General features: G+C 37.7%; 2 protein-coding genes across 3 annotated transcripts; both read left to right on the top strand.

The window, feature by feature from the left end:
• The first annotated feature begins 180 nt into the window (after positions 1 to 180).
• LOC141392842 (myc-associated zinc finger protein-like) lies at positions 181 to 2,079 on the top strand. Its single transcript, XM_073965817.1, has 4 exons — positions 181 to 516; positions 573 to 766; positions 825 to 1,218; positions 1,280 to 2,079. Exons 1-3 carry the CDS (start codon positions 445 to 447, stop codon positions 865 to 867), a joined length of 309 nt encoding a protein of 102 aa, XP_073821918.1. The 5' UTR covers positions 181 to 444; the 3' UTR covers positions 868 to 1,218; positions 1,280 to 2,079.
• A 4,286-nt stretch (positions 2,080 to 6,365) lies between these two features.
• LOC141394125 (uncharacterized) lies at positions 6,366 to 17,766 on the top strand. 2 transcript variants are annotated; one of them, XM_073968037.1, is made up of 3 exons: positions 6,366 to 7,062; positions 17,216 to 17,380; positions 17,515 to 17,766. In XM_073968037.1, the coding sequence occupies exons 1-3, from the start codon at positions 6,756 to 6,758 to the stop codon at positions 17,583 to 17,585; spliced, it is 543 nt and encodes a 180-aa protein (XP_073824138.1). In that variant the 5' UTR covers positions 6,366 to 6,755; the 3' UTR covers positions 17,586 to 17,766. The 2 variants fall into 2 exon arrangements, 1 of the variants encoding a protein (XP_073824138.1); XR_012410254.1 differs by lacking the exon at positions 6,366 to 7,062 and adding an exon at positions 7,090 to 8,236.
• The last annotated feature ends 4,583 nt before the right edge of the window (positions 17,767 to 22,349 follow it).

Genomic DNA, 22,349 nt, shown 5'->3' with positions numbered 1-22,349 from the left:
AACACCACCTCCTTTACCACAACAAATCACCCCCCCCCCCCACCCCCCCTCTTAAATTAAATCTACCAACAAAACAAACATTAAACGTCCCCCCCAACATCACCTCCTCTACCTCAACAACCACAACAAATCACCCCCACCTTAAATTAAATCTCCTACCTACATTCCCAACATCTACTCCACTAACAACCCTCCCATCAACTACCCTACCTCCTATACCTACAATAACCTCCTCCACACCAATATACTTTCAAACACTTCTGTCCCCACTTGACACTTCCCAATCAGCACTTGCCACTTCCCAATCAGCACCATCACATCATCGATGACAACAGTGACAGACAAAGTGTACAAAGTTGTGTTCTGGAGACATATAAAGAAATTGTGAAGGATTATGGTGAGTCTGCCAAACAGAACTCCAAGCCGGCAATTACGGTGGCTACTATGTCCAAGGAGTCTGTATTAAAGAAATGCAAACAACGGCAGGGAGACCGAAGTCAACATGTTTGCCCTACTGTAAGTATTTTTTTATAGTATAATAAATAATTATTTAAATTTATAATTTCATTCAGTGCAATGACGTACTGTCATCTGCAAAAAATTTAAAACGGCACATGTTGAGGCACCTTGAGGAAAACCCATTTAATTGCCCTAGGTGCTCCCAGGGATTTAATAGACGAAGCCAATTAATAATGCACGAAAGAACACATGTCAAGTCTTTCAAATGTCCGGAATGTCCCGCAATGTATTTTATTTCTCTTGAAAAGTAAGTTCTCACTTTTTATTTAGTTAAACTTTTTAATAATAATTTAATATTCTTGCAGCCTTTTGGTGCACAGCGAAGGGCATGCCCGTTCCAGTCCCTAAATTCCTCCCCATTCCTATTCCCCTATTCCCATCTCCCTATTATGTTGCGTTGATGGTGGAACAAATAAATGGCTGAATTTCATTAGGAACAAAAACTATTGAGGAACTACACACAAAACATCGATACCCTCAACAAGTGGCCGGTATAAAAAAATGTTATTGAGTGTCATGCTTTCTTTTCGACGGCATCGTGTACCAAATGCAAATACAAGTGTGATGCAGACGGGCAGACATCTTTGCCCAGCGTATACCCGTATGCCCACGTTGCCAGTCCAATGTAGAACAGAGTGTGGATGCTTCACCGCCGGTTTCAGAAATTGATGAAACCCGACATTGTATTCTTTGGAGAAGGTAAGGACATTGATGGATGTTATAAAGTTTCGTTGTTTACATAAATTGTTCTCCTTTCCAGGTCTACCGGAGGAATTTCACACGGTCATGGTTTTGAAACCTCATCCACATCATCTATAAAACGAGATGGAGAATTTATATGTCCAGAAGAGCCTATGGAATCCACAGATTTTGGTGGTTCCTGTGATTATCGTCATTTGTCTATTGATTCATCAGTGGTATAGCTGGTGATAGCTCAAATTCCGCTATGACTCCAGTCTTTAACAGTGGTTTCTCCGAAACTGAAACTGGGTGACAAGAAAAGTCTCAACATGCCCGCAACATCAACACAAGCAATAGACGTTTAGCTTGCACGGAATTGAATCAGCCGTGAATTGGCAGGCTAAACAAATAAACAATAGAGTTTGGAATCAATCCTATTTCCTTGGGTAAGAAAAAAGGAAGCGCCGTTCTTTGATTGTATACACCGAATAACTAAGCACCAAAATGGCAGAGACGACTGCAATTGGATGAGTCTTGTCGGGTTTGCTTACAAAAAGGTGACATTAATATTTGGAATCATAAGGCTAAATTAACAGAAGAGGAGTACAGAGATACTATAGAGCAGAATGCGGCACCTCTTTACTCGCGAGCAAGCAAAGAGAGCTTCTCTCTCCACTCACTAATTGAAAAACCATGCACTGACAACAGTGTTTGCTCAAATTGTTGTTGTTGTGTGCCGAATGCTGCTATAGAGCAATGGTGAGCAAAATAGGAAAAGAGAAAATTTAAGGGAGAATTAATATTTAATTTTTCTTGTTGTTTCATTACATATTTAAACATATTTAAGCACTAATGTTACCTAAAATCGTGCTACAGTGAGTGTCAAAAATATTCGGTTTTCAATTTCACCAATAATAACACCTCAGTATTTTAGAAGCCCATGCCAATATCCAAAAAACCAAATACTTAAAAAAATGTTGGTCCTGTGGCAATTAAAAAGTGTATGTAACATGGAGCCATGGTAACCCTATAAGCGAGAATACCAAAGAAAACGCTGTTTTCTATGCGTCAAAAATATTCGGTTTTTGTTACTTTTGTTAAATATTTTGCCAAAAAACAGGTTATTATCGAACTTTTTGTGCAATATTAGTATATATTTTAATAATTGCGAACAGAATCTTTGTTCCACGAAAGGTTTTATCCTTACGATTTTTTGGGAATGTAAGTGCATATTTTCTATCTTCTGAAAGTCACTTAGGACTCAGTGACCAATTTCAAGAAAATTAGTGGTGGTTTAGCGGTAATTTTTCTGGAGATTCCTCTACCTTCCCTCCCAAATCTTGGTTTTGGCTAGATTATGTGTTTCACGAAATCGATTATTTCTATATTTTCGTTACCTTTGCACATGATTTCAACTATATCCGAATAAATATTCAAAAATAAGCAAAATTTCCTTTTATTTCTGCTGTTTTTATAAGGAAATATGACCAGTTTTCCCTTTTCTGGTATAGCGTTTTTCCTTAGCGCTAAATTCTAATAATTTGCTATAAAATATAATATTTTTGTACACAGGAACAAAGATCATGTTCGCAATTATTAAAATATATACTAATATTGCACAAAAAGTTCGATAATAACCTGTTTTTTTGGCAAAATATTTAACAAAAGTAACAAAAACCGAATATTTTTGACGCATAGAAAACAGGGTTAACAACGTTTTCTTTGTTATTCTCGCTTATAGGGTTGCCATGGATCCATGTTACATACACTTTTTAATTGCCACAGGACCAACATTTTTTTAAGTATTTGGTTTTTTGGATATTGGCATGGGCTTCTAAAATACTGAGGTGTTATTATTGGTGAAATTGAAAACCGAATATTTTTGGCTCTCACTGTACAAAATAATTATTAAAGAATTATTACAAAAAATACTTAAACGCCCAAGTGTTGATGAATTAATTAAATTAAGAGTATTTTATAGAAACCACCAGTGGATGGCCGTGCACACCATTGCTATAGAGTTATGGGCCGATTCCGTACAGCGAGGCGAGTCGTGTCGCGTTGCCAAATGCAATTTTTCGATTCCGTATGGCAATATCGCCTGACGTCGTCAAATTTTGTCGCCGAAATGTTCATTTACCGGCGACAACAAATTAGCTGTCGCCGTACATTTTTACTAACGAATAAAAATAAAATAAAAAAAAAATAACTTGTTATCGACGATTATTTTCTATCGCTGTACGTAGTGCATTTTTTAAATTTTGTCACAGAGACGATAGACGACGCGACATGACTCGCCTCGCTGTACGGAATCGGCCCATTAATTAATGTTTTTAATGATACGGTAAATAGTGCATTGTTATGCCAAGTTTACACTTGCGCTCTAAAATCCACTGGATTTCACGAAATCCTGAAATACATCCCGGTGTTTACACTTATTTTTTTGTTGATTTCATACATATCACAATGATCAAGGTAGATGCAAACGCGCAGCTGATCGAACATGAATTTTCAAAACAAGTTGTTGCAAATTCAATTAGTCATCAAAAATATACGACAATATAGAACTTTACAACTTTATTTCGAAAATTATCGTAAAACTATCTATATATCGTATTAATTGTGTATAGAACCCGTTCCCGTACTCCGAAGTCTAGCAAGACTTACAGCCTGTTTCGCTATGTCGAACGAAATTGAAAACGAAAGAAAAACTACTAAACTCGTGTATGATTTTCAAATTTTGTAGTTGTTTCGAAGCAAAAAAGTCAATATTACCATGAAAAGCATAGTTTAGGTGTTTTTCGTTCGCATTCATTTTGTTTCGACATAGTGAAACAGGCCCTTACACTTCTCTTTAAATAAAAATAGCGCCGAATAACACCCTATGCTCCTCTTTTCTGTCATACAATTTTGGCATAGTAGAAGCTAGCAACATGTTCATTATCATCTAAATACGATAGCTGATATGTTGATTTGCTGCAGTTTTTGCAATTTCCGTCATTTTTTCGTTCCCGTATTTTTTAAGAAATTTGTATGGGGAAGCAATTTTAGACATTTCGCTCTTTTTTCTAACATTACCATTAAAAAAGTACGAGAACGCAATGAAAAATAGCATTGTAACAAAGTAATCTAATATTTTTTTCACATTGTTTAAAAATTTTGATTCTAAAATTTTTTGTTGCAGCAATTGACCATCTACCTTGTTCATTGTGACAAGCGAAAAGTGTTGCAACTTTTGGTACTTTTTCAGTCACAAACAGGATTGTATATCATGTGTACTGTGATTTCGATGTTGATTTCGCTGAAATCACGAAATGAGATGATTTAATTTTTGTATGCGAAATCATATGTGTGTTCGTTTACTCAAAATTTGTACAAATTGTTACTGGATGTTTTTCGTTTACTCTATAGTACAATGCAAAAGACCTTAGTCGATTACAAGAAGTTACTGGACTTGTACAAATTTGTACAAATTGTTGAGTAAACGAACACACCTCATGATAATTTTTGCTTGATTCCGCGCGAAATCACGAAAAGACGCCGAATGTAAACCAAACATTAGATGAAAATAGTATAATTATTTCGCCAGAAAATTTAAATATTATTGAATGAATAATGTAAAAGTGAAACAAATGATTTTTTTATATTATAATTTTGTATTTAATACTATTGGGTAGTTTTATGATTTTAACAATATCCTATAATAATAATTGAAGTATATAGTATCGCGAAATGCAACATATCTTAAAGAAATCATTGCTTCTTATTTCTTTTACAACTTACCTTAAGTATATTTTAGAGATCGTCGTACAAAACTTGATTTAAATTTAAACATGCATATAATATATAAAAAATAGCAGTGTGGAACTCCCATGTACGAAAGATGCAAGATATCCTTAAATCAATTAAATTTTCTACTTCAGTCGAACATATGGCAGACTTCCGTATTGGCAGTTGCTTTGTATTAGTGCATGAAACTAGGGGTTCTTAAATCGATTTCCCCACTACTGCAATTTTATAAAATTACTCTAGTATGGAACTCTAGAGTTAAGAACACCTGGTTTCAAGCACGAATACAAAGCAACTGAAAATACGGAAGACAGCCTATCTTTGTATGTACTATAATTTTTGTAATACTACTACAAATTCTGTAAAATATCAAAAGAAAGACATTCACCATACCTAAAATTGATTTCTTGCGTTTAAAATAACAATTAAAAGTTTTTGTGGGGGCCATTTCAACTATGGACAGAAAAAAACTCCCACATTGTTTTGGTTGTCTTTTAAAACAGTGTGATCAGATCAAGGATACCTACGGAATATTAAAGGACTCCACGTCGAAAAGAATGGACTTCCGAAAAAACATGGACATTTGAAAGAGATCCGGGTGTCCGGGAGGGGGTCTTAAACTGCACTTTTTCAAAACTAAATGTCTCATCCAGAACCTGCTAGAAGCTACTTGGTTTTTCTACTACGCAGTTGTAAGTACTTGTAAATACTTTTACTTGCGAAGTTATCGAACAGACCTAATATAATATTTATGAACTATCCTAATCCGCGACACTAAAGGGACCGTATGTATTTGACCCTTAACATTTCTATTCTTTCATGAAATTAAATCACGCTTACCCAAGCCTCAATTTATGTACAAGAATAAATAAATGCAAGAGGGATTTGACTTTTCATATTCGAACAGCTGGTGTGATACCACTTCCTTGGTAATTTTGCCATGAGCCAATATACATACATAGATGCATCAAAACAATAACCAGACCATGTCGGCCTGTTCCTTTACTTTTGAAAGTGATAAAACCGGCAAAAGTAGGAAAAGTTGTAAACTGCTCTCATATGAATTGTCTGAAGTATAGGAACGCTTTTCGAGTAAAAAGTAGTAAAACTTGAAGATTCTTGCACGTAAAGGAACAGAGCTCATCGGTTTTTCGTATTAGAGTTGTATAGTTCATGAACGAACTAGTTCAATTGAACGATTCATTGAAAAGAGCGTATGAGCTAGATCAGTCGATATAGTTCAATAGCTCACTGAGCGCAGACCGAAAGATCCACAACGAACGAACGATTCAGAATCTAGTTCATCATGTCATTCACATATGAATAAAGTGACGGCGTTTTCTGTGCTAAGTGATGCCTTCGTAATGTAATGAGTTTTGTTTATGTTTTGGATCAATGCGAAGTGTCAACCCCCATTGTAATAAAAGTAATTTCTACATAAAGAACATTGTTGACATAACAAATCCATCATTCCTGGTTGAGATTTCGTAGAGAGCTGACGTATCAAAGTGTATAAGCATAAGCATAACAACAGAGAATAAGTGAAGCGACAAGGAATTTGTGAACCCGTTTAGAACGTGGTAATTAATTACAATTGTGCAATTTGTTTGTGGATTGTGGTTAAACCTTGCAAAGGCCAATTGCTGTGAAGCGAAATTTTTTTGGAATTAATTGGCAAACTTATGTTTTGTGCCTGAAGAAGATTTTTTCTGGAATATTGAATTTTTTGGTGTTCAACATTTTTTGAGGTTACAAGTGCCACAAATATGGCGTCTGTACCTCAGGCATTTGTTGCTGGTGTTGAAGATGCCGTTATGAGAGAAGCTGATTATAATAAAGCGAGCGAGAAAGATGGCGTGTGTGGAGAGGGGATCGCTGTAAATGGTGATGGTGGTAGTGTAAATCAAGTTGCTATGAGAGATACGCTGGTCGGCAAAAGAATGCTAAAAGAAAATGGTGGACGTGATAAGTTGGTTAAGGCAAGCAACCAGAAGACGATGGCTGATGGCAAGCAAGATGCAAAAAAAAGAAGATTCAATGACGAGGTGGTTTTATATACACCAGAATATAAGGGTAAGTTTATGGTGTTGGTAGACACATGCAAAGTTGATAACATTAATAACAAGCGCGTAAAGAACGGCTTGTATTTTATTGAAAAAATAAAGGATATAAGTGCTGATGAGCTAAAGAAAATAGTGCGTGTGGAAGCGATTGGGGTTACTCTTTATAAGATGACATTTGAGGACATGGCCTCCGCTAATCGTTTTGTCGAAAATGAAGATCTGAAACAAAGGAAAATGAGGGCATTTATACCCAGGAATTTCGTAGAGACGTTTGGTGTCATCAGGAATGTACCCGTATCCTTCTCTGAAGATGAGCTTTTGAAGGGTATTGTCTCTGATCGAAAAGTGGCGTCAGTGAGAAGATTTGTAAGACGATCTGATGACGAGGCTGAGCCCAGGCCTACGGAAACGGTCAAAGTGGGGTTCTATGGGGATGACCACCCATCATGGGTTGTCTTTAATTATACAGTTTTGATTGTTGAGACGTTTTTTCCGGCAATAAGGCAATGTCATAATTGTGGACGGCTTGGACACAAAAAGTTGGGCTGCAGGTCAAAGCCCAGGTGTTTGAAGTGCGGGGAAAATGAGTGCGACAATACCTGCAATGCCAAAATGTGCATCCTATGTAAAGGAAAAGATCATACATGTAAGGACATGAAAAAGTGTCCAACATGGGAAAAGGAGGTGGAGATAAATAAGATTATGACCATGAAGAAGTTGTCGAAGAGGGAGGTGCGGAATATGTACTATAATCAAAACCGCTTTGAGATTCGTTGGGATGAGGCTAATTTTCCTTCTCTTCCCACAGGTCATAAAGAAAAAACAAACGGTGATAAACATGGATGTAATAGGAGCATAGAAGATGATATTAATAGGATGATGACACCAAATACATTCAACTCGGTTGCCAAGAAGCCGTATGTACATAAGCCTGGGGTACAGATGCAGGATAGAATGTTCCCAGGAGTTGCTCCTTCTGCTCCTGTATATCCCAGAGATGATCAAAAGACGTCAGAACTTGAGAAAATTACAAAAGAACTTTTAAAGTTCATGATGGACTTTGTCAAAATGGAACAAAATCAGCATGCTGTTGATGCAATCAATCATTTTCACAAGAGATTTGAAAAATATGGCATTTCTTTAGATGAGGAGTCAGTTGGAGAAACCAATAATAATAATAACAAGTAAGAACGGCGTTAAGTTCGGCCGGGCCGAACTTGTTATACCCTCCACCACAAGTTGTATTGAAGTAAAATGGAATAATTAGTTTCCTTTCGTGTATGAAGAAGACTTAATACTTCAGCAATTTCGGTAAAACGTCGACCTATACCGACATATTTCTGACGGAAAGTTTTTAGGCTCAAAGAAGACTAAATACCAAATTTCCTATATTTCGGTAAGAGAATGTGGCTAAAACTTATAAAAATACTGAATCTCAAGAAGTACGCTTCTATGGGGATATAGGAAGACGTGGACCTATACTGATAATACTCTTCTGGAATATTTTATAACTCTTGGAAGACGAAATAACGAATTTCAGCCATTTCGGTTGGATATTGACGTCACAATCTTCAGTATTACGAAAATCGGGAGGTACCGTTCTATGGGGGCTATATCGACACGTGGATCTATACCGACGAATTTTAGTCAGAAATGGGGCAATATGAAAGAGTGGACCTGTACAGACATATTTCTGGCGAACAGTTTTATATCACATTGAAGACTAAATACCAAATTTCAGCCATTTTGGTGGAATATTGAAGACACAACCTTAAAAATACGAAAAATCTGGAGTTACCTTTCCATGGGGGCTATACTAAGGCGTGGACCTATGCTGACAAATTTAAAGGGGAAGTTTGAGTACCCCCAACGTAGTCTAAATACCAAATTTCAGCCATTTCGGTGGAATATTGAGGCCACAACGTTCAAAATACCGAAAATCGGGAGGTACCGTTCTATGGGGGCTATACGAAGGCGTGGACCTATACTGACAAATTTAAAAGGAAAGTTTGAGTACCCCCAACGTAGACTAAGTACCAAATTTCAGCCATTTCGGTGTGATAATGAATCTAAAACCTTCAAAATACCGAAAATCGGGAGGTACCGTTCTATGGGGGCTATATGAAGGTGTGGACCGATAGCGACAAAATTCTGGGGGAAAGTTTTATACCCCTAAAGAAGACTACGTACCAAATTTCAGCCATTTTGGTAGGACGATGAAGCTAAAACCTTAAAAATACCGAAAATCGGGAGGTTCCGTTCTATGGGGGCTATATGAAGGTGTGGACCGATACCGACAAAATTCTGGGGGAAAGTTTTATACCCCTAAAAAAGACTACGTACCAAATTTCATCCATTTTGGTAGGACGATGAAGCTAAAACCTTAAAAATACCGAAAATCGGGAGGTACCGTTCTATGGGGGCTATATGAAGGTGTGGACCGATACCAACAAAATTCTGGGAAAAAGTTTTATACCCCCAAAGAAGACTACGTACCAAATTTCAGCCATTTTGGTGGGATAATGAAGCTAAAAATACCGAAAATCGGGAGGTACCGTTCTATGGGGGCTATATCAAAACGTGGACCGATATATCCCATTTTCAATACCAACCATCCTGCAAGTAATATAAACTTCTGTACCAAATTTTGACTCTTTATCTTTAAAATTGCGAGCTGTATCTTGATTTCAACAGACAGACGGACGGACTGACGGACGGACGGACAGACGGACATGGTCAAATCGACATAGAATTTTATGCTGATCAATAATATATATACTTTATAGGGTCTCCGACGAATATTTCGATGTGTTACAAACGGAATGACAAATTTAATTATACCCTCCATATGGTGGAGGGTATAATAATGGAGTCTCTAAAGGTACTTCAGTTTAACATCCAGTCTTTTAAACGTAACAAAAATTTTCTTGAATTTTTTGTGAACAAATTTGGTTGTCATATTGTTATTCTTTCTGAAATTTTCGCAGAGGACAGGAAAGGCAAAAACAAACTCTTAAACTTTAATCTTGTACAAAAATTCAGAGCTGATGGCTACGGTGGAGTGGCTATTGGGCTGAAAAAATGCATTAAATTCAACAAAATTACCTATGAAACTGAGCAGGATATTGTCATTGTCAAAACAAAGAATCTTCGACGCAATTTTACTCTTGTTTCTGTTTATTTTCCGCCGTCAACTTCTTTTGATGACTTCAAGAATGAGGTCTCAAGACTCTTTGGATTTCTTGATAACTTGGAAAACGTAGTAGTCTGTGGGGATTTCAACGCAAGAAATCGGTCTTGGGGTGACCACACTACTTCGAAAAAATGCTCGTGATGGAAACTGGTCTAGTATGTGTTAATAATGGAAAAGAGACCTTTAGGAGAAGTTGGGACTCCCAGGGCTCGGTTCCAGACCTTTCATTTACTAGTGTTGGATTAAATGCAAAATGGGACACTGTGGAAGGAAATTTTGGAGGTAGTCATCACCTTCCGATTTCTTTGGAGCTAGATATGGGAAAAAGGAAAAATGGCAAATTTCTGTACAAAAGAAAATTGATAAAGGCGCTGGGTAGTCTTTCTCTGGAACCAGATATGGATAAGATTGAGGAGGCAATGATGGATGAAGTTGATGTAGCCACAGGAGAGCTGGATGCTGGCAGAGTGCTTAAGAGCTGGTGGAATGAGGAACTGGCGACTATGTATAGGCGTCAATTGGCCGCGGTCAAGAAGGCCAGAAAATATCCAAGTTACATCAACCTTGAAAATGCCAGATTGGAGGTCGAAAAATGGAAGGAGTCGGTTCAAAGGGCCAAAAATGAAAGTTTTCTCAAGAAAATAGATGAAGTCAACAAAAATGCTAATTTGCGCGATGCATGGAAGTTTCTCAATAATGTTCGCAAAAGAGACATGGAAGTTTGTAGAATGTGGAACAATGATAATAACATGGCCTTCCTGCAACACTTGAAGGAACAGGTTCCAGATGATGATGAGGAAACAGAGGAGCTTGACTTTGAGGTTGAAAATGGGGTCGTTATTTTTGATTTTGATAATTTTGAAAGGATCCTGGGCAAAAAAAGAAAAGGATCGGCTGGTGGAGAAGACAGAATTACTTACGAAATGCTAAAAGCTCTCCCAGGCATTTCAAAAAGGGCGGTACTTTATACAACTCGTTTATTGAAAACTCTATAAAGGATAGTTGGAGGATCATTAAGGTTGTCCCTATCCCCAAGGCGAACAGGGATCTTAGCACGATCATGAATTATCGGCCCATATCCCTCATTTCGGTGTACATCAAGTGTATTAATCTCATGATTAAAGATATGTTGACTGAATTCTTTGATAATAACAACATCATAACCTCCCAGGAGTTTTGCCTATAGGAAAGGCTTGTCAACCTCATCATGTCTTAATGAATTCATACATAGAGTTGCCTTGCTAAAAGCGAATAACTATAAAGTTCTTGTTTTGTCTCTGGACATTAGTAACGCTTATAATTGTGTCAAGCTAAACACAATGGCGAAAATGATGATTGAATATGGCGTAAATGGACAAATATCCAGTTGGATAAAAAATTTTTTATCCAAAAGGATTTTAAAATTGGGAGAGAAAGAAGTAGTAGTCACCAATGGAATTCCGCAAGGGAGCTGTTTATCACCAATCCTTTTTAATATGTACACTGCTAGACTCCATCAACTAGAAGATAATAGAACAATGATGTTTCAGTATGCGGACGATTTTTTAATCATGGTGTATGATAGAGACTTTGACATGGCGAATGAACATCTGCAGAGGAAAGTTAGAGAATTCCAAAGACGATGTGGCAGTTTAAATTTATCTTTTAATCCTGAGAAATCCAATTCTGTATACTTTGCCAAGAACAGCATAAAACAAATAAGTCTTAATGTGGATGGAAGACAAATTGAGCAGGTTCCTGGGAAGGATTATAACCAATTCGATGACAGTTAGAGATCATTATGAATACATAGGAGAAGAAGTCAAAAACAGGGTCAATCTTTTGAAATGTTTGACATCTATCAGAAACGGGCTGCACCCTAAGGTTGCTATTAATGTATATAAAAGTTTCATAAGATCTAAAGTTGAATACAGTCGGACAACGACTGCTAATGCTCCTGATTACTTAGCTGGCCCATTACAGAACACTTGTTCAATAGGCCGAACTAAGAAGAGATCTCCATTCCTCTCTATTTGTTGCTTTGCACTCTGGAATACCGCGCCTTTCCATCTCATCATCCACTTGTTTGCGCCATCTATTTTTTGGCCTGCCAATTCTGCGTGCACCGCCAAGCGGTCCGTATTTATACGCCTTTTTAGCGGGTTCATCATCGCTCATTCTTATGATATGGCCTAGCCAACGCAATCGCTGCATCTCGATACGTTTAACAATATTCATGTCGTTGTATAGCAGATACAGCTCGTGGTTCATGCGACGTCGATATTCACCGTCAACGCAGATTGGTCCGTAGATCTTTCGAAGAATTTTTCTCTCAAACACACCAAGCACTGCCCTGTCTGCTTGCGCAAGTACCCAGGCTTCGGAGCCATACATCAGCACGGGTAGTATCAGTGTTTTGTAGAGCGTTATTTTTGTTTGACGAGATGTGGCTTTGTTTTTAAACTGCTTACTTAAACCAAAGTAGCATCTGTTGGTCAATACAATTCTTCTTTTTATTTCACAACTGATGTCGTTTGTTGTGTTTACGGGGGTGCCGAGGTAGACGAAGTCTTTTACTACCTCAATATTATAGGAACCAACTTCCACAGTCGGTCCGAGCTCAACGGACGCATTGCGCGTCGACACCATCAACTTGGTCTTCTCACCGTTTACCGCCAGACCCACTTTAGCAGATTCTCCTTCGACCTTTATAAAGGTATGAGTTACTTCTTTTACTGATCGGCCCATGATGTCTATATCATCAGCATAAGCAAGTAACATGTGACTATTGGTGTAGATTGTGCCACTTCTTTTGACGTTTGCCTCTCGTATAACCTTTTCTAGCAGGATGTTGAAGAGGTCACACGAAAGGCTGTCTCCTTGTCTGAAACCTCTTTTGGTACCAAACTCTTCGGAGAGGTTCTTTTCTATTTTAACTGAGGACCTCGTGTCAGTTAAAGTCATTTTACAAAGCCGGATGAGCTTTGCGGGAATACCAAATTCAGATATGGCTTGGAATACCTTTGAACGCAGCGGGCTGTCGAAGGCTGCTTTATAATCGACAAAAAGGTGGTAGGTGTCGATCTGCATCTCTTTGGTCTTCTCTAGGATTTGCCGCAGGGTAAATATATGGTCAATGGTGGACTTGTCAGGTCTAAAGCCGCATTGGTATGGTCCAATTATCTCGTTGACCATAGGCTTTAGTCGTTCGCACAATATCCCTGACACGATCTTGTAGGCAATAGGGAGTAGACTTATGCCCCTATAGTTAGAGCATACAGTCTTATCTCCCTTCTTGTGGACGGGGCACAGGATACTCAGGTTCCAATCGTCGGGTACTCGTTCTTCCTGCCAGATGGTGCTAACTAGCTGATGAATACACCTTATCAGCGTGTCGCCTCCGGTTTTGAATAGCTCGGCTGGTAAGCCATCGGCCCCTGCTGCCTTATTATTCTTCAGCCGATTTATTGCTGTCTTTACCTCATCTTGGCTGGGCGGTATACATTCAATACCATCTTCTGGGATTGGGACTGTGGTATCTTCGTCGCCTTCGCTGCGTCTGTATCAGTTACCAAATTACCTTGCTGGTCTCTACAGGAGGATGTGCCTGTACCAAAGCCATCAGTTTGATGCTTCACTCTTTTGTAGAATTTTCGGACTTCATTCTGGCTCCTGTACATCTCGATTTTTTCACACTCCCGCTTTTCCATCTCTCTCTTTTTCCTGGGGAAAAGACGTTTCTCCTCCCTCCTTTTCTCCCGGTATCTCTCTCGTGCGCTACGCGTTGCTACGGATTGTAAAGTAGCCTTATATGCCGCATTTTTCTCTTCGGTGGCAGCACGACACTCCTCATCATACCATGGATTCCTTGGTGGAGGTCTCTGGTATCCAAGTATGGATTTTGCGGCTGTTTGCATGGAGTGGGCAATGCTTTGCCATTGCGCTGATATGTTATCGGGATGAGGAGTGCTTTGATTAAGCAATTGGGCTAGTTGAGTGGAATATGCTGTGGCTATCTGTTGTGATTGCAGCTTACCGATGTCTAACTTTCGTGTTGTGTCTGTTCGTACTTTGTTTGCTACGTTTAAGCGGGTGCGTACCTTTGCTGCAACAAGGTAGTGGTCCGAATCAATGTTTGCGCCTCGGAACGATCGTACATCCAACACGCTCGATGAATGTCTTCCATCTATTACAACATGATCAATTTGGTTTCTTGTTTTCTGATCTGGAGACAGCCAGGTGCCCTTATGAATATCGAGATGATTAAATCTGGTACTGCTAACTACCATGTTTTTTGCAGCTGCAAAGTCTATTAGCCTCATACCATTGTCAGATGTTTCACTGTGGAGACTGAATTTCCCGACTGTTGGGCCAAAGATATTCTCCTTTCCAATTTTGGCATTAAAATCGCCTAGAATGATTTTAATGTCATGGACAGGGCAACGGTCATATGTTTCTTCTAAGCGCTAAAATATATCTTTGGTCTGTTCGTCCTTTTCTTCAGTGGGAGCATGAGCACAAATAAAGCTGATGTTGAAGAATTTAGCTTTTATTCGAATTGCAGCAAGTCTTTCATTCACTGGGGTGAAGCTGGATACCAGATGTTTTAGTCTCCGACTAACTAGGGATACACAGTGAATTGCAATAATCGATTTTCGATTATTCGGTTTTCGTCAAAAACTTAAAACTCGATTTTCGGTTAGTCGATTATTTGAGAGTGTTCTAAAAGTCGACTTTCGATTAATCGTAAACCGCCGAAAATCGATTATAATCGAATATAATCGACCATTTTCGTGGATGCGATCCGTGATGGTTATATGTATAAAAAAAATACCGCCAATTATGCGGTTTTAGCACACCCAATAGTCAACTACGCCTACTAGTCGACCACGATTAATAGCCGACTACGACTAATAGTTGACTCCGTCTTCGGAAAGTCGACTAAGAATAATCGATTTTTCGGTTTTCGCACAATCAATAGTCGACTACGACTTTTGGAAATTTTACGGTTAATAATCGATTAATCGATTAACCGAAATCGATTTTACGTATCCCTACGACTAACTACGAATCCACAACCAAACTCATGCTTTACGTCATGGCAGCTATAATACAGTGCGTCACCTTTAGGTGTTGTTGTTACGCCTTTCCCAATCCATCGTACTTCCTGTATGGCAGTAATATCGGCCTTGTACTTTTCAAGTACGTCTGCCAATGCGAAGACTGCACCTTCTCTATAAAGAGTGCGAACATTCCAGATGCAGATTCGCAGATCATGGTCCTTAAAACGTTTGCGGGGTTCGTCAACTTTAGAGGGGTTTGTTTTTCTTTTCTTTCGTTTTTTTATAGTAGGCTGTTTTTTCTAGGGGAGGGTTACTAACCCGACGCCCAAACCCAAGTTTTTAACGTTCTTATGGGTGAACGCGCGGCACATGTTAGCTCACTACCTTTAACGGGTGTTAAAGGCAGTTCCCCAGGTGACACCACGGGGAGGTCAGTGTCCACTTGAGACGAAAGAGGGACCAAGATAAATCCTGGGCTTTGCCATGTTAAAACCGGTCAGGACCGTTGCTTGGTATCTTCCATCCCCTACGTCACCCAATGCTCCTGATTATGTTAATAAAAGAATTGAGAGGTTACAAAATGAGATGATAAGAAGGTCCCTGGGAGTCACCAAGTCAACACCTGTTCATGTTCGTTATGTTCTGGCAGGAGAATTACCTCCTAAGTTTCGGGCAAAATTCTTAACAGAAAAGGAAATCATTAGAAATGCTGTGAACAATGAAAGTTTATATGACATTATAGCTGATAACCCATTGGTGAAATCCAGTCTCAGTGCCATATACCATGAATTCTCCGATATTTTTCAAAAAATTCGTCTGATCCCTCACACTCCGGAAGATAATCTGAAGATCAGAACAAATCTTCTACCTGTTTCAAAGAAAAACTCGTCTCCAGAAATGATTGCTTCAATTTATAGATGCGAAATCAACTTCTACAAGGAAAATAACTTTACCATCTTTGCTACGGATGCGTCTGTTGGGGTGGAGGCCACGGGATGTGGTGTTTTTAATATCTCAAGATGTCAGAAATTTCTCTTCAATATCAACTTCAGTTCTTCGTCGACATTTGGTGAACTTTATTCTATAAAGAAAGCGCTTGAAATTGCGGCTGAAGACGGCTATGTTAAATGTGTCATTTTTACAGACAGCCTTGCGGCCTGTAAGGCTTTGGGCGCTGTGGAAACTGACAACTTTTTGGTTGCAGAATGTCATAACATAGTAAGAGAGAGTCATTTTGAGAGATGTCATATAGTCTGGACCCCTGGACATAGTGGCATAAGCTTTAATGAGGAAGTTGATTGGTTGGCGAGACAAGCGGTCGAAGCTGGAGCACCCCTAGAACCCTGGCTTTCACCAGCTGAGGCCTTAAATCAAATTGAAAGCAGAACCAAGGAAAGTTGGAATGATGAATTTGTACTTTTGTCGCAAAATAAAGGACGATTCTTCTTTGAGATCGTAAACAACATATACGAGAAACCCTGGTTCAAACAAATGAATTTGGATCCGGCGGATATGAAGCAATTCAAACGCATTTTAGCTGGACACACGTATGATAAAGTATACCTTCAACGAATTGGAAAATGTGATGACAATAGATGTGAGGTATGTGATGCGCCTGAAAGTGCCGAGCACTTGATTTTCAATTGTATGAGATATATTATCCTTAGAAAAAAATATCCTCAACTCTTCTCCCAACACCATAGACTGACGACCCTCCTCCGGTCCAAGGATGTATGTCTCTTTAGAGATGTCCTTGGATTTATAAAGGAGGCTAAAATTTACCTATTAGCTTTTCCTACCCCACCACACCCTGTGATACCTTATCTGTGATACTATTTTTTAAGTTACTCTTTGTTTTGGAATTTTACTCATTTAACTCTCCGATCCCTTTCCCCCCATTTGCCCTTTTGAATTTTCTTTCTCTTCAGAAAAACTGGAGCTGTCTTGGATCATATATGGACTCTTGTCCCTTAGTATATTGAATATTTTGCTGCTGTTGGAGATATCCTTGTTTATTCCTGTCACAAGAAGTAAGGCAGAGATCGATTTTAATGCTTGTTACACTGTTGATGCTCTTTCTCAACCGGGAGTTCGTGAGTTAATATTTAATAGTTTGAAAATAAGAAATTGTTATATGTTAATGCAATGTCTTTAACTTTGTACTAAAGTACTGTCGTTTTCTATTTTCGTTTTGTTTATATGTTGCTGAACGTTTGCTGTAAATCAGCTATCGACGAATGCATTTGGAGTACAACTGCTATACTTGATTTGAATATAACCTGGCTTAGTGTATCCTGAGGATCGCCAAATCTTTGTCGTCTCTATATCTGGAGAGTCGCTTTGAAGGAATCCAAAAAATAACAAATCCATCCCAATATATCGAATCCATTATCATTCAATGTGCCTTATTTTGGATAGAGAAAAGGAAAAAAAGAAACATACATAAAGCTTTTTCGCAGTTATAATTTCTACAAACACACAACATAAGATTTTTTTGCCAGCCACTTAAATGAAATTCTAATTACAATTTTGGAACAAATTGAATACTCTACCAGCTGACGGAAAAAATCTGATTTTTTTTAAATTGTAAGTTTTTTCTAATTTGCCGGCCTTTGGCCGGGGATTTAAGACTTTCTCTTATGGACAGGAGCCAATTTAGGGCACGAAAACAACATTATTTTTAAATGGTTTTATTTAGCTCACCCTGTTTGTTTTATTATTTATTCTTGGGTCAAATTTAGTAATTCAAATTTCACCCTCTTCCTGTCAACCGATTAATCTGAAATTTTGTATACACTTTGGATTTTGGTGACAATACAATTATGTTTATTCATTATCATTATAAATTATAACGTAGGTTTTATCAATCCCATCAATATGGGTATCAAATGAAAGGGCTCAACAAGCAGAATACAATACACTATAAAAACGTTGGTTTTATCAATCCCATCAATATGGGTATCAAATGAAAGGGCTCAACAAGCAGAATACAATACACTATAAAAAAACTAAAATCCAAGATGGCGGCCGCTACAAAATGGCGGATAACGTAGGTTTTATCAATCCCATCAATATGGGTATCAAATGAAAGGGCTCAACAAGCAGAATACAATATACTATAAAAAATTGAAATCCAAGATGGCGGCCGCTACAAAATGGCGGATAACGTAGGTTTTATCAATCCCATCAATATGGGTATCAAATGAAAGGGCTCAACAAGCAGAATACAATATACTACAAAAATTGAAATCCTAGATGGCGGCCGCTACAAAATGGCGGATAACGTAGGTTTTATCAATCCCATTAATATGGGTATCAAATGAAAGTGCTCAAACAGTAGAATACAATGTACTATATAAAATTAAAATCCAAGATGGCAGCCTCTACAAAATGGCGGATAATTTAGGTTTTATCAATCCCACCAACATGGGTATCAAATGAAAGGTCTCTACAAGTAGAATACAATTTACTATGCACAATTGAAATCTAATATGGCCGCCGCTACCAAATGGCTGATAACAATTTTTATCAATCCCACCAATATGGGTATCAAATAAAAGAGCTTGACAAGAAGAATACAGTGCACTATACAACCCCAATATTTAAGATGGGCGCCGCCACTAAATGGCGTATAATTAAGATTTAAATTTAGAAATTGAATCTGTAATTTATGTATCTGATTAATCCAGGCTGAATCCACCACCCAAGTCAAGATTTTTTATCGTGTTGAGGACTGTGTGGCGTTAGGGTGGCTAAAAATGATACGTCGTTAGCGGTACACTACCCAAGTTAAGGTGAAAGGTTAAAACGCGCCGAGAACTGTATGGCATTAGGGTGGATAAAAATGATATGTCGTTAGCGTTTTCCCCTCAAGACTCAGGCGCATCTTGTTGTACATAGCCTTGCCCTTTTATTGGACCTCTGGGGGGGTCGACCGTTTAAATGTCCATTACTCGTGGGAACAAAATTGTAAAAAATATAAAAAATACAAACACAAATAAAACAGAAACTGCAACACAACGTAAACGAAGGCTTCAAAAAGCGAAAGAAAAGTATAAAGCAAAACGCGCTAAAGAAAGTGAAGGTGATAAAAAATAGTCGATTACAGAAACGACGGGAACAATTAGCGTCAAAAACACCTGAGCAATATAAGGCCAGGTTAAAAAAGCAACGTCAGCGATATACACAAATGACGGCGTCAGAAACGCCTGAAGAATATGAAGCCAGGTTAACAAAGCAACGTGAGCGATACACACAGATGATAGCGTCAGAAACGCCTGAAGAATATGAAGCCAGTAGTGGGATTCTGTAACTCATTTTTGCTGTTATCGATAATTGTCGGTAAAATTAAAATGCTTATAATTTCGATAATTATCGAAATTTTTCGGTAAGTTAACGATGAATAAAAAGTAGTCGCTAGCCTCTACCGACACAAGCAGTGATGCCAACTTTTCTTTATGTTTTTAGTCATAATTTTGCGATTTAATTTTACCGATTTTTGTCGGTAACAGCAAAAATGAGTTACAGAATCCCACTACATGTTAACAAAACAACGGGAGCGATACACACAGATGTGTGTTGCCTTTAATACTATCATGGGCTTCTACAATACATAAAATACAGGCTGTTTGAAGAAGGTCAAGCCTACGTGGCTCTTAGTAGAGTAAGATCTTTGCAGGGACTACGTATAGAGGAGTTGGACTGCAATAAACTAACGAGAACCCTTGCAATAATGAAGCACTAAATGAATAAAACAGAATGCGAACTAAAAACTAGAAAATAAAAATAGATTAAAAAACTTTTTAAGTTAAACGGTTTTATGTTAAACATACATTGCAATGTTTAAGATAAATGTAATAAAAACCAAAAATAATAAAATACAGTCGTGGGAATTATAAACATACGCATAGACTAGACTAAAATAAAACCGTGGGGCACGTCAATTGTCTACAATCGTTGATTAAAATGTTTGTTTTGTAATGTTACACTATAATTAGGCAGTTGTTCAACCGACAACGTCCATCGTTGTGATAAGTAGGGCTAGAATGTGGAAACAAGCTAGCAAGCTCGATTATAAGCGAGTTTTAATGCCTGCGTACATAAGCTGCCTTGCCTGCTTACCTTGCTTACTTCTGATAAAAGAATAAAAAAGAAAAGGGCAACCCAGTTCGAAATTTCCTCGACCTTCTTTATTCTTTTATTTTTATTATGTCAAAATTGAAGCAGGAAAGCAAGGCAATCAGGCAGAGCAGCTTATGTACGCAGGCCTTAAAGGCCTGCGTACATAAGCTGCTTTGCCTGATTGCCTTGCTTACCTGCTTCATTTCTGACGTAATAAAAATAATAGAATAAAGACGAAATTTCGAACTGGGTTGCCATCAGTTGGAAATTGGGTCGGCCTTCTTTGTTCTTTTATTTTTTATTGAAGCAGCAAAGCAAGGCAATCAGGCAGAGCAGCTTATGTACGCAGGCCTTAAGGGCTTCATAGTGGTGAGCGAATAGTACTTTGTCGATTAAAGACAAACTACGAGCAGTGAAACGATTCCTCGCCAGCCCGTAGTGTAAATGTCCAACGATCAACTAGTTGAAACATCTCTTTTATTTACATGGAGTGTATATCTATTGGAATTTCCATGAGCAAAAAATAGGGCCAACTGCCTAACGACGAATTAAACGATTCTTCTATCGCACATTAAGTCGATAATTTGTAGACAATTGACGTGCCCACGGTTTTGTTTTAGTCTAGTCTATGCATATGTTTATAATTCCCACGACTGTATCTATTTTATTATTTTTTGGTTTTTATTACATTTATCTTAAACATTGCAATGTATGTATGTTTAACATAAAACCGTTTGACTTAAAAAGTTTTTTAACGTATTTTTATTTAATTTACATTTTTTCTTACTTTAACAAGGGCATTAAGAGGCCCATATCTCGGGAAGTATGGACTTCCCCCGAACAAACTTTATATTTTTGTAATCAGGACGTAAAGATCTACCTGTGGTAAACATTTCAGATTTGTTCGCCAGCTGGTAGAGTATTCAATTTATGCCACAATTTTTTCAGAAAGACGCTTTTCCTAAATGTAATACAAACCTAATCTTTCTTTATGAATGGAATAAAATTATCTAAATGCAATATTTTTGTAGTTTAATTATACTATTCTAATGTTTGTTCCTATTTGGTGTATGTGTGTTTTCATCAAGCGAATGATAAGAGCCCGTGAACGATTCTGATCCGAATGATTGAACGGGATAATTAAATTAAAGCTGAGCTATTGAACTAGATCTTTCAAATGAACTAGATTGTACAACTCTATTTCGTATGTAATATGCTGTTTATAGCCCTGTTCCTTTACGTTCAAGAATCTTCAAGTTTTACAACTTTTTACTCGAAAAGCGTTCCTTTACTTCAGACACAATACAATTCATATGGGAGCAGTTTTCAACTTTTACTACTTTTGCCGGTTTTACCATTTTCAGAAGTAAAGGAACAGACCATATATTAGAGCTTTTTGCAGGGTTAACCATGGTACAATAATTTGAAAGGTAGGTCAGGTTCGAAAAAATTGTGAAAAACAAGGCCTGGGTGTATTTGCTTATTCTGTCAGAATTACCATAACTGAATATGCAACAGGTTGTACTGTTTATTTGATATTTTGGATCACTAACTAAAAACGCGAAAAATGAATGGGAGGCTAAGTTTTCTTTACAGAGTCAGCTTCTGCATATGTTCAAAAGTTTGTTTCATCACAATGTTGTAATAAATAAAAATAAAAAATGTTGTAATAATAAATTTCATTTCGACTGAATTATAATATGTATAAAATATTTTGTCATATTTTTCAAAACCATACACATACATACACAATTTGTTTATACTGATTTGAAAGAATAAGCAAACCAATAGAAAAAAATTGCAATCAGCTGTTTGCTATGCCCTACCTTGTAATGATTCTACCATGGGGTTAACCTTCTTTATGAGGATTTGTTTGAAATATAAGTAATGGAATTGACATTTAAAACCCAGTCGTTTTGTTAAATCCGGTTATATATAAAC

This window comes from Musca autumnalis, unplaced genomic scaffold, assembly GCF_047663935.1.
Source record: "Musca autumnalis isolate F117 unplaced genomic scaffold, ASM4766393v1 scaffold_2, whole genome shotgun sequence".
In the NCBI taxonomy this organism is placed as follows: Eukaryota; Metazoa; Arthropoda; class Insecta; order Diptera; family Muscidae; genus Musca; species Musca autumnalis.
The sequence above is the reverse complement of the archived record's forward strand: the minus strand, read 5'-3'. Positions and strand labels throughout refer to the sequence as shown.

What these genes read in the sequence shown, in the direction of transcription:
- LOC141394125 (XM_073968037.1), top strand. Translation starts at nt 6,756, where the DNA reads ATGGCGTCTGTACCTCAGGCATTTGTTGCTGGTGTTGAAGATGCCGTT. An exon ending in ATATACACCAGAATATAAGG is followed by an intron (nt 7,063 to 17,215) that starts GTAAGTTTATGG and finishes CTTTCTCTTCAG; the next exon opens with AAAAACTGGAGCTGTCTTGG. An exon ending in TCTTTCTCAACCGGGAGTTC is followed by an intron (nt 17,381 to 17,514) that starts GTGAGTTAATAT and finishes GCTGTAAATCAG; the next exon opens with CTATCGACGAATGCATTTGG.
- LOC141392842 (XM_073965817.1), top strand. Translation starts at nt 445, where the DNA reads ATGTCCAAGGAGTCTGTATTAAAGAAATGCAAACAACGGCAGGGAGAC. An exon ending in GTCAACATGTTTGCCCTACT is followed by an intron (nt 517 to 572) that starts GTAAGTATTTTT and finishes AATTTCATTCAG; the next exon opens with TGCAATGACGTACTGTCATC. An exon ending in TATTTTATTTCTCTTGAAAA is followed by an intron (nt 767 to 824) that starts GTAAGTTCTCAC and finishes ATATTCTTGCAG; the next exon opens with CCTTTTGGTGCACAGCGAAG.